Raw genomic sequence first — 15,290 nt, forward strand, 5'->3', positions numbered from 1 at the left:
GAGGAAAGCAAATGCTAATTGTCAACAGGAACAATTTACAAACCCTCTCGATTGCTGCTTGATCATGTTTGCATTGTTCACAATCAACCTGTCTATATATAAAAAATTTGCAGTGTATTGTGGTAGTAGCAAATTCAACAAGGCACTTCAATATTCCATTGAAATGTATTAGGCAACACAGAATTCTCATTTCCTCGTCTTAAAGAATAGTATGTTCATGAATCAAGAGCATGTTTTAGATCCCTAACCATCATGATTGAAGACTCACAGAACTTGAGCAGCTTTCAAGCCCAGGTACTGACACAAGTACCTCAGCTCGGTGCGATACTAGTTGAAGTGGCAAGCTTCAGAAGGCAAAACAGCAAAGCCAAGAATCATTCAGAAACCATTACAGCAGCAGACACGGCTGGTAATACTGTCAACTATTCTGACGCCACAGCACTAGATTGCAGTACTGAGAGCGCCACATTTCAGAAATAAAGCTGGAAAGCAACATGAACTAGCAAACGAGACGACCATCCCGCTCCGGTAATGCCGATTGACTACATGCCTGTCCTCCAGGAACATTGCCGGTGTATAAATCATGGCAAATATTGCAGCAAACGGCAAAGGAAAAAAATAAAATAAAATGCAGTTTGCATTAGGAGATCATGTAGGAAAAGCCAAATTCTGTCCATGATGGATAAAGCTAGTTCTGATAATTTTAATCGTGCAACAACTGTTTAACAACAAAAAAAAAAAAAAGAGGAGAGCGGTCTCTCTCAGGAAAAGCAATGCAAAAAACAGTTTCAGCTCGATGTTCAAGTCTAAAAACATAACATACAACGTTGCAGCAAAATTTTCAAAGATGGATGTTATTGCTTAGGAAGTTGTGATTAGTTCCAGGAGGGAATGACAAATAAGCTTCCTTCAGTCCATCCTCCAACATGCTTTCAGAACACATCATCTTGTATCCTGCACCAACGAAAATAATGATACCCATCAGTATCTGAAAGAACTTAGCCATTGTTAAGTTCAAAGAAAAAACAGCTAAAGTATCTCGGACCAGTCAAGACCATAATAAAAGAAATTATCAAGAGTAGACACCTGGTTACTAAACCATGTAACTACTGACTGCAGAAAACATACAGTTGCTCTTTGGACATTCATCTAACTCAAGTGCACAATTGAATTCAAAACAAACATAAATCAAGTGTCCCTCCACAGTCCAAGTTATATTGGAAACCTTAATAATACAAATATGCTTGCAATCATGAATCTTACTGAACTCAGGTACAAAAATATGGTGATAACAATAATATTGGAAGGAACATGCAACAATGGATGTAAGTGCATAGAAAATACGCAGAAACCCCACAACATTGTGTACTTATGTAATATGCAATTGAGCTGTCTTACGTTAGTGTACCCTTCACCAAAATATAGTTTAGACTATGGTTTGGCTCACAAGTTTTGGAGCTATCTAAGCACAGGAACCAGTGCCTTTAAAATTTTAAATGAATTCGAGTGTGATCAAGATTGTTCGAAAAACAAACATCTGCTATACACTTCAGATTTCCTATTGGTACTAGAAAATGCCCATGTTGCAATGGGTGAAGAACATTTTAATGGTAGAAATTAAACCGTTTGTTGCAATGCACGGGTATCTTTAATTGCAGAATTTGGAGGAATTTTTTAAACAACTTTCCATAAGCTAGATCAATCTTCAAAATACTGATGCGATTGCAAAACATGAAAATGTCTTCTCCACACTGGAATAATGAAGGAATCAACACCTCTATGAAATATCCTGTAACATTTACTTCAAAAGTTTTGGTATCGTGAGATTGCAAAACTTGATAAATGTCCTCTATACAGGAATATCTATATCTTGTAGCATTTGCTTCAAACTAAAGACATTGTAAGATGTCAGAACGGATGCACCTAGCCCATGTGCATTCATGCGAGATGGCAAGATGAATTACAGCTTGAAAGGCCAGTCAACAGAACTTAAATAGGGCACATCCAAGTAGAAAGAATGTTCATATCAAATATACAATCGTGAATGATTCATCGCCTGGTTTCACAGTTCTACATGAGTGCAGCCAGCCAGCCACCATTAGGTGATGGCCAGTCAGACACAAAAGAATTGATATAAACATATTCCACTTCTAAGAGGTTATCAAGTTAATTGTTAGCAAATGGCAGAAACATGTTTTAACTGGTTGAAAAACAAACCAAACATAAACGAAATCAGGTGACACTGACCATTATCAATCCATGAGTTAGCAGTAGCACACATGCAGCATTATGCAACCTAGCCCAGAGTTCAATCAGCTACGCTCATAACACAAAATAATGTTGATCGAGGAAGAAAAAGTTAGCACACAGCTAGTTGCTGCAAGCAGCTGCTGGATGATCACATCATATACTATCGTATGTCCTAAGAAGTCATCCCGCTGGAAACCCCTTGACAAAACAAGCAACCGAAATCATCACAACAGTGTCGAGGCATTGAATCGATGGGCCCTTAGAAGCATAGGCCATATGGCAGATATTGGATAACTGTGCAGTGACAAGGAGCGGCCAGTGTTGGCTTTGATGTCATCGATCACCACACAGAATGTCTTGCGCTTGGAAAAGTAGTCACCAAGGTTAGGGACGCCAATGGCCTTGCCTAGCCATCGTGCCCAGCACGCTCGGCGATACAATATGAACCAATCTGGTGTAAACGTGTATACGATACAATTTGGTGCCTTTTTTCCACTTGGAAATTCCAAACTATCTGGTAAAGATGCGAACGCTGTGTTGCTTTTTTTCCCCCTCTTTCTTGAGGGAGACAAATTAGAAAAGAATGTGGAATTGGAATCAGATCATCAATGGAAATAGGAATCAGAATGCTAGCGATGAAGGAAGCCCATTGGACTAAGCATGTGATCCAGGAAGCCGATCAGACTGCACGCTATCCTCCGAGTAGAAGTTGGGCGACGTATCAAGGTTTAGGCGGAAACACTTTCAAATTTATAATAGGTGAGTATATCATACTGTATCATATTGTGTTTTGTTGTTGACCACAGACCAGAAAGTGGAATAAGCCCAAAGATGTCTGAAGCTTCGAAGATGGTAGCAAGATTTATGCTGAACAGCCCATATCAGAAAGGCAAGGGATTGGGCCCATGTCAGGCCATGTAAGGCCAATAGTAAACTAATCAGTTTTGGTTCTTCCGGTTCTTCCATAGGCAAGGGCAAAATGTCAGCATACAGCTTGCACACAAAAGGAAAAGGCAGGTATTTATGTTCAAAAGATCAGTGAATTCCACTAAATGAAACATAATGGTTGATAAGCAGTCTAACTAAAATTTGTAGCATTTTCTGTTGCCAACGCCATATTAAGATTTGAGAGATATAACATTGGTAGAGTCCTTGGTTTCACATTTTAGAATGAATTTAAACAGATACTGGAGCAGGGGAAAAAAAATCAACAAACCTCATAGAGTTGTGAAATTCCCAATAGCTTCGAGAATTGTTTTTTCCAGTTTATCCTCAGCCACCCACATAGAGCTTTTCTTGCGCAAGAGGTCCCTGTGTTCCACCTTCTTCTGCGCTCTGAGCTTCTCCTTCTCCCTCCAGCTCTCAAGCTTCTCAGCTCTTTCTTTCATCTGTACATGACATCATCTCAGTTACATACTTTGTTGATTCTTTTTGCACGAGATAACTGAAAAATTGGCAGGGGATTCCCAAACATGTAATATATACACTTAATCCTCTAAGGAACTCATACAGCGAGCAAGCTAGGCAATGCGTGCGATTTCTGCGGCAATTCAACAAGCAAGTCATGTGCAAGGGTGAACACCCGCGGAAAAGGGGCAAGAGAAGGGGAGGGGAAGGATACTCACAAGGGCTTGGCGGAAGTCCTGCTCGAAGGCACGCCGCTCGGCGGCGCGCGTCTGCGCGGCGGCGGCCTTGGCGGCCTTGCGCTCCTCGTTGGCGAGGCGGGCGGCCTCGGCGCGGGCCTCCGCCTTGCGCTGCCGCTCGGCCTCCAGCAGCTGCACCTCGTAGGAGTACTGCCTCCGCAGCTGCCGCACGTCGCGCGCGTAGCCCTTGCGCAGCCGCTCCAGCCGCGCCCACGCCTCACGGGGGTCGCCCGCGGGGTCCCAGCTCCCGAGGTACTCGCTCGGCTTGGAGAACTCGTGGGGCTCAGGCCTCGCCATGGCCTGGGAGGTGGCGTGGAAGCCACGGATGAGAGGGCGCAGGAGGCGGTGCGGGCGGGAGGTCGAGAGCGCCATCGCCGTCGAGGGGGGTGGGGGGAGCAGATCGCCGCCGTGGTTGTGGTTTGCCGGCGAGCTGTGGAACAAGAAGGCGAAAACCCTCCTGCGGTGCACACCCTCGTCTCAGCCACTCATGGGCCAAGGCCCACTTCATATTGTTTCTTACTCGGCCCACGTAGAATGCAACTATGCAAGAGCCCAACTAAGTTTTGGATGTTAGTGTTGTGAGGGAAGAAGTCCATATTGCCTCCCAACTATCGGTAGAGTATGTTTTACCTCCCTAAAATGCAAAACCGGATATTTCTCCTCCCTCGGTTGTTTGCACAGTTGTTTTAGTCTCACGTGGCAGTTGACCTGGTCAAGCTGGTCGAGTCAGCTGGGAGCCTGGGACATAGAAATATATGTATACATATGCAATCGTCGTTACTCCCAATTCCCTATTCTAAGAACCTTAGATCCAGTGACATTCAAGAGGGCAGCGACAGCGGGAGCGGCCACAACGTGAGTGGTGGGGGCAGCAATGGTGGGAGCGCAACGGTGGGAGCGACGACGCCGGGAGCGGCCACGGCGGCGGAAGCGGCCGTGGCGGCGTGAGCGGCAACGACGGAAGTGGTGGGAGCAGCGACAGTAGGAGGGCAAGTTCGAGGAGCGATGGGTCATCTGCTTCTTCTCGTTATACATATGGTTCTCCCATCCCATATAGAGTTGGTCCATTGGAGTACCACCCACTTGTGATGTGTAAGTGTAGCTTGAAGGCGGCGAGATGAACCTCGTGGAGCAGTGACAACCCCGGTCGGCGATACTTCAAATGTCCCAATGCTCGAGTAAGTGCTTGCCATGGAATGGTGTAAAAAATAATTGGTTTTGTCATGTGTTTATTTGGGTTTTGGGATGAAAATCGTAGGTGGGTGGCTGCAATTTTTTTGTTTGGTATGATGGGCCAACGACTAGCTTCGTGAGAGATTTGTTGAATGATTTGCGGAATTTTGCGTGGTCACTGAGAAGGGAGAAGAACTAGCAGCAAGGATTGAAGAAGTGAACTTGAAGTTACATGAGCAAATAACCAAGCTTGATGCAGTCCAAAAGGTTGCAAGTGACAGAGAAGCAGCGATTATTGAACTAAAAGACAAAGTTTGTAGGTTAGAGAACCAGATATATGTGCTTATTGTAGTGGTACTCACATGTGCTTCTGTTGTCTTTGGCATGGTATTAGTCAAATGATTTCATTGTTAGAAAATATGCAGCTGGTTATGTGTATGTATGTATCTATGAATCAAGTTGTCTTTCTATGAATGAATAAGCTTTTAGCTATTGGGATGAATGATTAAGTTTGTGTCATATCCATTGTGTATGTATGTATCAATGTTGATCCGCTTCTTCCTGGCCACTATGCTCAGTTCCGCCCTCACCGTCGCCCACCTTGCTATCCTCCCAAAATTTAGGGTTTGGTAATGGGGAAATAGGGAAATAATCGATGGAGAAGAATGAGCTTGCCTCATATTTTTAACTGGATTGCTGACTCACCAAGCTTGACCAGGTCAACTAGCCATGTGAGCGCCACATAGACAGAAACATCTTTGCAAACCGCCAAGGGAGTATATACGTACTTGTATAGACAGTCGAGGGATGAGAAATACCCAGTTTTGTATTTCAGGGAGGTAAAACATACTCTACCGATAGTTGAAGGAGGCAATATGGACTTCTCCGTGTTGTGAGCGACGAGAGTTTTTAGACCAATAGTGCCTTTGGAACCTTCTTCGTCCAGGTTTTTATAATTGACATATAATTATTAATTATTTTATTATGATTTGATTTATCACTAAAGTAACTTTAAGTATGATTTATTGCTTTACATATTTAAAAAAATTAAATAAAACAAGGATCAAACATAATTTCAAAAATCAATTATGTTAATTAAAAAAGTCAGAGGGAGTCTACGATAAATTTCAGGCATTTTGCAAGTGTTTGTTCAATTGCTATGAAATTCTCAGAATCCATTTTAAAGGAGGTGAAAGATTACAAGAGCAGAAGGCCAGCAGGAAACTTAAACTGTTTTTTGACAAAATTTATTTATAGTATTTCCGACTTACTCCTAAAGAGGGCATCGTGATGGTATCGTACTTAGCTCGTTCAGCTCAAAATGGAATATTTGGAATGCTCGGCTCAAATGTAAAAGCAAAAAAAGGAATATACATAGAAGCAATGTCTCTTAAGATTCTTAAATTCAAAAAATGTGAACTGCTCTTTCCTACTCCAATAATCACACAGCCATCTCACATCCACACCGAACAGCCATCTCACATCCACACCAGCAAAAAGATCAGCGATGAACAAACATTTTGATCCGAGGAAAATGCCGAGGATATATATATCAAGGGTATCGTAGCCACTCGGATTGAGGGGCACTTCTATATTTCTCTCGAGAAAAAAGAGGGAAAAGAATGCAAGACAGTGCATTGTCAGGATCATGGCTTTCGAGTCCAACGTCCTATATAACACGTAACTAAGAGCAACCTAATTCTATAATCCTCCCCTTAAAAAAAAGAACCACCTAGATGAATGGAGAACGGCTTTCGACGAACCATTCATTCCATTAATATATGTACAGTGTGAAGTTCACCGCAACCTTAGATGTCAACCCAAATGGTAGCTAAAAGTGTGTCCAGTCCAACTCTCAGACGGTCAGTAGCATTGACAGTGCCAAATACTAGCTAGAAGGGGAATTTTCCCTTGTTCTTTCTTGGTGTGCTTCATGAGATTACTTCTATAGTTCCACCTAAACATAAAGTATGCTCACAAGTCAGAACCATAAACATAATTCTTGTTAACTGAAAAGTCGCATGTATTCGACGAGAAAATGCTGTGCTTACCTTTGATGACAATTAGACAGCTGCCCTCTGCAGCCCTCAGTTAACAAATGCAATGAAGTTTGCAGCTCATCATCGCCACTCCCGGCAAGCACCACAACTCCAATTGGCACCATCTGTTGGGTCTTCACTATCCTCCCAAGGTGAGCAATAACGGTGCATCTGCAGTCCACATACTGCGCATTTGAGATCAGGTGGTGGCTGGGGATTCTTGCACCTGTCACATGCTACCTCATCAGCGGCCGAGGCAATAGCTGGGAAATGCATGTTTGAGGCCCCATCTTCCTCCATGTAAGGCATTTCGTCAAAAACTCCTTGTTGGTCATCATCATCTTGCACACTGCTAGACATCCCAAATGTATTATCAAACTGTGTATCATCAGCTTCAAGCAGCTCAGTGAATGAGAAATAAGTCTGTGGTTCATATTCGTCAGCAGCAACGCTGCCACAGCTGGTGTCATTCCACGGGCAATTAGCTGCAAAATCAGAAGAGGCAGCACATGCATCTCCTTGAGAAAAATCCCACCCCAACAGCTCTGAAGCATCCACACCATCAGCCTCTGATAACGAGAACTCATTTGAATGACCGAAATTGATGTTTGCATTCCCTTGAGGTTGATTCTGAATATAGTACTCATCCACAGGAATGCTGGCTTGGTCAACATATTCACAATTTTTATTTTGTCCCCTTCTTACTGATAGTTTCTGATTACCTGGGTTGAAGTTCACCATGTTCATTGATAAATCAGCATCCATTGTTTGTCCTCCGAATGGTTCGACTCTGCCATATGAAGCAAGCAGTGGATCTTGATCTGTTACAGAAAAATTCTCCTCACTAGAAAGCATAGTTGATTGTGATGATGTAGCGACTGTTTGTTCACTGAATTCCGGTTCAGGCTTCCTATAATCATCTGAATGAGGACATTTTGGTATGGCTCGCCTTCGGCATCTGCAACATCGGTATGCAACCAGTTCAAATATTTGTTCTTCCTTGAGTCGCAAGGCATCACCATGATACCACTCTGAACAAAGAGAAATATCAAGAAGTTAAAATCTGATAGATAACACATAGATATACATAATTTGAAGTACAATAGTGATAGATGGACTTACTTTGGCACCTCTCACAGCGGAGATACAAGAAATCTGGGGAATAAGGTTTATTGCAGAGACAACAACTAGGTTTTATTGATGAACCTATACCATCCTTGCCTTTTAGGATAACATCCTTCGCCCTGAAATCATCTCCAGAATTTTCAATATTACTTTTGTCATTAGTATTTTTCTTCGTCTTCCACACAAGACCAAAGTATGTGATCTCTGGAGTATTCTTGGGTTTTTTCAGTTTCTCTGGCTTAGGTTTTTTAGATTTTGCCTTAGGCTGGGCTTGCACCCCTGTAATATTCTGAGTTGCCAAATTTGAAATTTGACAGGTTTCCACTTTTGCAGTTGGCTGTGCTTCTACCTTTGTAATTGGCTGAGTTTCCATCTTCACAACTGGCCAGGTTTCCTTCTTGACCACTGTCTTGGCTTCTACCTTCACAATTGGCTGAGCTTCAACCTTTGTGGCTGGTTCAGCAGAATGGGAAGAACCAACCTTAAAGATTATTTTGGGAGCTGCCACAGTCTGGTGAACATTACTCTTCTGCTGAGGCAGGATGAAGTTTGGATTTGTATTGTAATTTGTAAGCATAAGACTACGCTTCTGAAGGCACAACTTGCATGTTAAACTGGGAGCAGCATTGCCTTCTTTGCTACCAACAGACCTTAATGTGCACTCTTTGTGACAATTACCTAAAACATTATTTAGTTAGCACTATTGTGAGGAATGTGAGCTCATATTGGGAAACACAGTAATTGACCAACTATTTTTTTACTACAAGGAAATAGCAAAAAAGAGGGTATGCTAGAAGACCATACCTTGACAAGAGCTGCATCTTACAACATCCCTACATGATATTAACCAAAAATACATATATGTGAGAAATAAAGATAAAGAAGTCTATATGGAAAAAGACAATAACAGAATGAGCACAACAATAAGGTGCAGAGCAAAAACCTGAAGGGAACATCCTTCTTGCATGAGGTGCAAGGATACACATCACCCTTGTGAAGTAGATAAAAGAAGACATCTCCAATGAATGCTTTTACGCGCCTTTGATAGGAATTGGTGAAACGGTTAGAGCCTAACATTCCTGGAGTAGGCAAGGAGTTAACCCCAGCTTTCTGCTCAAACTCTCGCAACAAGTACAGTGGGATATGGTTTTCAGAAAACCAAAACTTGCCATCCTCATCCTGATTATCTTCTGCTTCCAAAATATTCTTTGTCACACGGACAGGAAGATGCTTCTGGTTAGGAAACTTAAGTGCATATCTGATCTTATTGTCAACTATTTTTTTATCGCAAACTACTGCATTTCTGAGAACAGAAAAATCAGAATCTAAACTCTTTCCATCTGAAGGAATTTGATCTGGAGGGATGAACTCCTTCCATCTTATGTGGGCATCAAGGTATCTGACCTGTGAGATATATATATTAGGAATGTTAATGTATACCTTGATCCAATACTTCAAAAATAGAAGGTGCTAACCTGAAGAGCAAGTTGGGATGAACTTTGGCTTAATCCAACACATGCTCTCCAAGCAAGTTTCCGGGTACGTCTTGGAAAATTGGAGCCTTCATGGTAAGACAGACCTGGCATCCTTTTTTTCCCACCTAGTGAGAAACAGATCATGTCAACTTGTTCTCATGTTGAGATAAGAAAAGGATAATAACAAGAGACAAACATGTGCAATACCTTGACGAGCAGCTTTTCTAATGGATGAAATCAGTAGAGCCCCCCTCTGTAAGATACGCTTTGAAACATTTCCTCCACTCCACCAATTCACTTCTTTCCAGCTGTTGTCATCATCAGTAACAGGAGCTGATTCAGATGCCATCGATCGTTTTCTGCCCCGCCTTCCACCAGTTCCACGTTTTTGGTATGCTGCAGGACGGGATGCCCCAGCAGATGCACTAGGAGGCTCCGCAGGCCAGTCATCTATTAGCTTCAGCCAGCTTGCAGAAAATGCTACACCACGAATATTACTTTCCAACTGCACAAATGATGCAAAAAATGTTAGATAATAAGATTTCCAAGTTGTCTCTCATTTGTATTTATTTTCCACTGAAACTTGTTGAAACAATGTTTCAGCAAAGATAACTCAACTTTATGTTAATTGATTCTTCAGAAGCACTCAAGACATGATATGAAGCAAAGTATGATATTGTACTTTCAATATTCCATGTTCTACGTCTTATGAATTTTCACATCGAGTGTGTTTCTATCATCCAAGTTAATTTGAGGATTCATCACTTTCCACCAGTGGCAGCTGAGAAATTGTAACTGATATGCCTATCACATTAGGGGCTAGGACCCACATGTCAGTGAGAAAGGGTGGCTTATCCTCAAATGGCGCTAATGAAGGGTGGCAAATCTTACATGTAAAATAGATATCAAACTCAAGATATAAAGCAAGACTAATATGCTATCAGAAATTCAGAGCTGATTAAAAGACACAGTACAGCAATGCAAGTCATCAGGCGTGGCCTTTTATTTTCCCATCAATCATTGCATCATATCCAGGCAAAATAAGATCATCAGGTTTGAAAGAAATAAAACATAAACTAGTCTATACCTAGGGCTTATATAGTTCACAATAAAACACTGGACATACATACCCCAGTGGTTATCTGGTTGTAAGTGTTAACTGCTACTACAGTGGGATGCAATCAAGTTTCCGGTTTAATAAATTCATGATAACACAGTTAACTGGCCCGTGTATAACTAAGCATACCAACAACGTGCGTAACTATCAAAGTACCAGTTAACTGCTACTTTGATAGTTATAAACAATAGACTATGCATATTATGAAATAATTGAGAAATATCAAAGCATCATGAAGAGAACATGACTTAAACCCGAGAACTCACTTCAAGCAAGAGGGGTATTATATTTCTGCAGTTGGAAGCTTGTTTTAGTTGATTATACCACCGTTCTCTCTGCTGCACATCTTGTAGTGAACCAACTAAAAGGCCACGCAAACTTTCCTCCATGTGGGTTAAATAAGTAACAATGCTGGGGAAATGGCTCTCACAATTTTTGACTAAACGCATGCCACTAAGAATTCGAGCAGAACCTTTAGAAGCATTTGCAGTAGCCATGTTAAGAAAACAAGCCTTTTTAGTTCCACCTGCTGAACTTTGACAGGCAAGGCACCAACCACATCTATCTCTTGGGACTTCCATAACCTTCTTTTCAGTACTTGGCCACACAAATTGTAAGGCTGCTGAGGAAAATGCTTTCACTTGTAGAGCACTGTCAGCAGCCAGTTTCTTCCTTTGGTTTGTGGTCAGATGGGAAGTTGAAGCCTTACCTTCATCAGATTTAAGAACAGCTAGATTGGCAGCAGCAGATGCTGCGACATTACCGTGATTGTATAGATTCATATAAGCTTGTGGTCTAAAAGATGAGAATTTAGCTGGTTTGCCACCACTCATACTGTCAGTAATTAGCTGAACAGGGGGTTTGCTTTGATAAGGGCTGATTGAGTCTGCCCTTGTAGAAATAGAGCTCCTGATATTTTCTCTGGACATACCATTACCAATTGCTGAACCACACGACAAGTCTGGACGAATCAATCCATGTGCTGGCTGTGCTTGTGTTATGTTTGGCACAACTGTCACCATAGATGCACTCTGGTGAGAAATTGAGGACTTCCCATTGGGTCCAAAAGCCCCATTTCTGTATGCATTATCTACATAGTTCTGAGCTAATGGTGGTTGCCTAAATGTTTCATTATTATTCTCAGTGGAAACACCTACACTAGCCACAATGCATTTCTGTTCCACCAAGTGTTCAGCTGAGCACATTGTAAATTGATTATCCATAAACTTAAGATGTGCATTTGTCTGGGGTAGCATTGTCATCTTACTGTCCCCACAATCTTTCAAAGTTGACTGAACACTTCCATTATTTGCTTTCACTGGAGTAGCAGTTGGTAGTATATTGGACGGTGAAGTAAGGCTTCCACCAACCTCTTTACCTATTTTCGATCTATCATTCTGAAATATGCCACGTAGATGACTCCAGTACTCTGTCATATCCCTACATATATCTGTATATGAATCTGAAGAGGCAAGTATTTGGAGAACCTTGACAACATCACAATGATTATAATATCTTGCACTAAACTCAGCATCAGAAGAAGTTCCAATCCTGCATTATTTGACGGAAATAACATTTAGAAAGCTTAGAAAGGCAGAAAAGCAAGGCTATCATGGGGGTAACAGAGAACGGCTACTACGGTTACCAAGTCAAAGTAATATATGATTATTCCCTTGTTAATTCAATCCATTCAATTTTCTGGTGCTAACATTTAATCTTATTCAGCGATGAAAAATGTCTATGTTGCAAATTGAATGAGTTAGCGGTACTAATAAAGTGCAGACTGGTGGTGCAGAACAATTTGTTATTAAACCCCAAGCAGTGAAGGATAGGATGCAAGAGCTTACACCAGCAAATAGTTGCAGCATCCAAGGAAGCTCCTTCCGCACAGGTCAATGCCAAATAATTGAGCTCCTCTTGCACCACGCTCTATTCTTGAAGAGGTTGGTCCAAGCTTGTTAACCACACACTCTGGACAGAACCAATCCCCCTGGGGTAAGAAAGCTTTGTTCTGACCAATACATCTTGAGTGGTATGCCCATGGGCAACCATCACAGCATACCAGAGTCCCATCCATTCCACATATCCGGCAATCATCACTGTTGCCATCCTGGGAAGCATGTGCTGAAGCAGCTTCTGGATTATTTCCATTTGGGGCAGTTTCCAGATTCTGTAAAACATCTAGCTTTTTGTAAGCTGAAGCCTTTGAACCTCTAGTCAATACTGATCTTGATCCAACCTCCAGAAAAGTACTAGAATCCATCTCATATTCCATTTCTTCACTGTAGCCTTCCCGTTCCTCCAGTTCAGTCTTGAGTTCTTCTGAATCAATGACGTGATCACATAGTAATTGCAGGATCCTAAGCTTCAGGGTAACAGGAAGCTTATAGTACTCAATGGCTAGGACCCTTCTACCAAAACTCTGGCCTCCTAAATCCTTAATGATACCCATGACATAGAGGTACTCTAGCAAGAAAGCTGGCCAAGTCAATGAATCTAGTAATGCCCAGTCTAAATACCTGCAAATAATTGAAGAAGGGTGAAAAGGTCGGGATTGAAATAATCAAGATACAAACATTCATGAGAACAACAGGGTAGGGTTGAAGACTACATACCGCAAGCAATTTGAAGCCAGTTTTAATCCTTCAGAGGATTTGGTCTCAAGATGCCGCCTAAGTGCTCGCAGTAGTGAGACATGTACAGCATCCAACAGTGTATTCTGCACAGTGCAATTAATGGCTGACACAAAATCATCCAGACCAAATGGACTGAGGAACAGTTGCACACTAAACGATCGCAGGAAGTTGTATACAGAAAAAAGATAACTTATGGCCTCCTCTGGCACAGCAATGTCCCCAGAAGATGGAGGCAACTCCGGGACCTGAACTGGCGGACAATGCTCTACTGGCAGTTCCTTACTGCAGTTTGATGAATTGCTTGAAGATTCAACATCCTCAGAAACATCCGAGCCAGATCCACTCTGCTGCGACTCTTCAGGCCTAGTGGGCATCTCAGGTTCATTGACCCTCTGCCTAGTATTTGGTGGCCCTTTCACCTCTATGGCACCCCCAGATGAAACTAGCAAGTCCAGCTTCCTCTTCCGGCAGCTCACCTTCATGCCAAATGCACCATTCTCCTCACCAACGAGTAGCGGCTGGAGCTGAGGAAGCCCTAAATCCTCACTCTGCCCATCCTCAAACACCACACTGTAGACCCCACTGCTGTTATCATAGGATGCAACTTTCCCAAGAAGAATGCGACCATGCCCAGCGACACTCCGACTGATGTAACGGCCAAGGAGGAATTCACCTTCCTCCTTCATCTGACAGCCGCCGGCAGGTGTGTTGGGCTGCTGATCAACCACTCCGCCCTCACACCCTTCCATCTTTTTCTCAGTTGCCACGCCATTCTCATACACCTCCATCTTTTCCTGGGCCAGCGCGCAGACCACCGCATCTTGCTCCTTGTCCAGCATACAACCCTCATTCACCTCCCCTGCAGCAGGCGCCGCGGGATTCTCCGCGTCCGCTGTGCCGCCCTCGTCGACGTCCATCTGTGTCCCGCTCAATGGATTTGCCGCCGCGCGCTCTTGATCCACCGCGATGACATCGCCGGCCCCTTCCAGCTCCGCGTCACTCGTGGGGGGAGCCGCAGCAGGGGGTTCTTCCGCCACCTCCGCGATGGCCCCTGCGATCTCCGCATCGCGCTCTTCATTCGCCCCACCATCCGCCGCCGGCGCGGGGACCGCGGCGGGGGAGGCGTGGAGCATCCGAACAGAACCCTCCTCCATAGTATCTGATACCCCCGAAAACCCTAGCGACTGCGGCTACAGAACCATCCGCATCGCGAATCACGAGCCCCGACTCGAGACTCCGGCGGGGCTCATCCGCCGGAAGCCGAGGCGACGCCGGCGCAGATGCGGAGCCGGAGGGGGGGCACGAATCTGGAGAGAAAAGAGATAGCGCGAGCGCTCTATGCGACGCAACCAGCACCCGCAACTCCGCGCGAGATCCCCGCGCGATGAGGGGAACCCCACTGGCACTGTGATTCACCCGCCGTAGCAATCGCTCGCAACCCTAAGCGGCGGCGGCGGGAGGGCGGCGGAGAGGGAGCGGGGTGGGGGTGGAGCAGATGGGGGAAGAGGCGGAGATGACACAGGCAGGCAGGAGAAGAGAAGCGGAAGGGGAAAAAAAAGGAAAGAAGCGAACCGCACGAGCCCACGAGCGGACGGTCGCATCGCACCCGAGCCTGGCTGGCTCGCGTCGGCCGGGTCGGTCCGTGCCGCCTCTGCGGATCGGGGCTCGGGTTGGGCCGGTCCGCTGAACCCGACCCGCGTGGGGAGGAGGGAGGGACGTGGTGGGAGTGGGATACTCCATACTGGGTGAAGTGGATGGGGAGTGCGGGGGAACCGGACCGACCCGGTGGTAGTCGTGTCGGACGCGTGACCCGACCTGGCTCGACCGGGGGC

The 15,290-nt window shown here is 44.1% G+C and overlaps 2 protein-coding genes across 2 annotated transcripts; both read right to left on the reverse strand.

Moving 5' to 3' along the window:
* Positions 1–103: 103 nt before the first annotated feature.
* On the reverse strand, positions 104–4,348 carry LOC102705857 (uncharacterized abhydrolase domain-containing protein DDB_G0269086). Its single transcript, XM_040528960.1, has 3 exons — positions 3,876–4,348; positions 3,467–3,638; positions 104–954 (listed from the first exon to the last, which is right to left on the reverse strand). Exons 1-2 carry the CDS (start codon positions 4,263–4,265, stop codon positions 3,468–3,470), a joined length of 561 nt encoding a protein of 186 aa, XP_040384894.1. The 5' UTR covers positions 4,266–4,348; the 3' UTR covers positions 104–954; position 3,467.
* A 2,236-nt stretch (positions 4,349–6,584) lies between these two features.
* LOC102706142 (DDT domain-containing protein PTM) lies at positions 6,585–14,877 on the reverse strand. The gene is made up of 10 exons (XM_006663144.2): positions 13,438–14,877; positions 12,670–13,341; positions 11,089–12,373; positions 9,913–10,210; positions 9,706–9,830; positions 9,174–9,634; positions 9,035–9,063; positions 8,228–8,908; positions 7,118–8,136; positions 6,585–7,023 (listed from the first exon to the last, which is right to left on the reverse strand). Exons 1-9 carry the CDS (start codon positions 14,610–14,612, stop codon positions 7,187–7,189), a joined length of 5,676 nt encoding a protein of 1,891 aa, XP_006663207.2. The 5' UTR covers positions 14,613–14,877; the 3' UTR covers positions 6,585–7,023; positions 7,118–7,186.
* Between the last annotated feature and the right edge of the window lie 413 nt (positions 14,878–15,290).

The sequence above is a fragment of the Oryza brachyantha genome, chromosome 11 (genome assembly GCF_000231095.2).
Source record: "Oryza brachyantha chromosome 11, ObraRS2, whole genome shotgun sequence".
Lineage (NCBI taxonomy): Eukaryota > Viridiplantae > Streptophyta > Magnoliopsida > Poales > Poaceae > Oryza > Oryza brachyantha.

Bases quoted from the DNA above. Each gene is read 5' to 3' on its own strand.
- LOC102705857 (XM_040528960.1), bottom strand. From the start codon at position 4,265: ATGGCGCTCTCGACCTCCCGCCCGCACCGCCTCCTGCGCCCTCTCATC. The intron at 3,639-3,875 runs GTGAGTATCCTT...TGTCATGTACAG, and splicing joins AGGACTTCCGCCAAGCCCTT to ATGAAAGAAAGAGCTGAGAA.
- LOC102706142 (XM_006663144.2), bottom strand. From the start codon at position 14,612: ATGGAGGAGGGTTCTGTTCGGATGCTCCACGCCTCCCCCGCCGCGGTC. The intron at 13,342-13,437 runs GTATGTAGTCTT...AATTATTTGCAG, and splicing joins CTGGCTTCAAATTGCTTGCG to GTATTTAGACTGGGCATTAC. The intron at 9,064-9,173 runs GTTTTTGCTCTG...AATATCATGTAG, and splicing joins AAGAAGGATGTTCCCTTCAG to GGATGTTGTAAGATGCAGCT.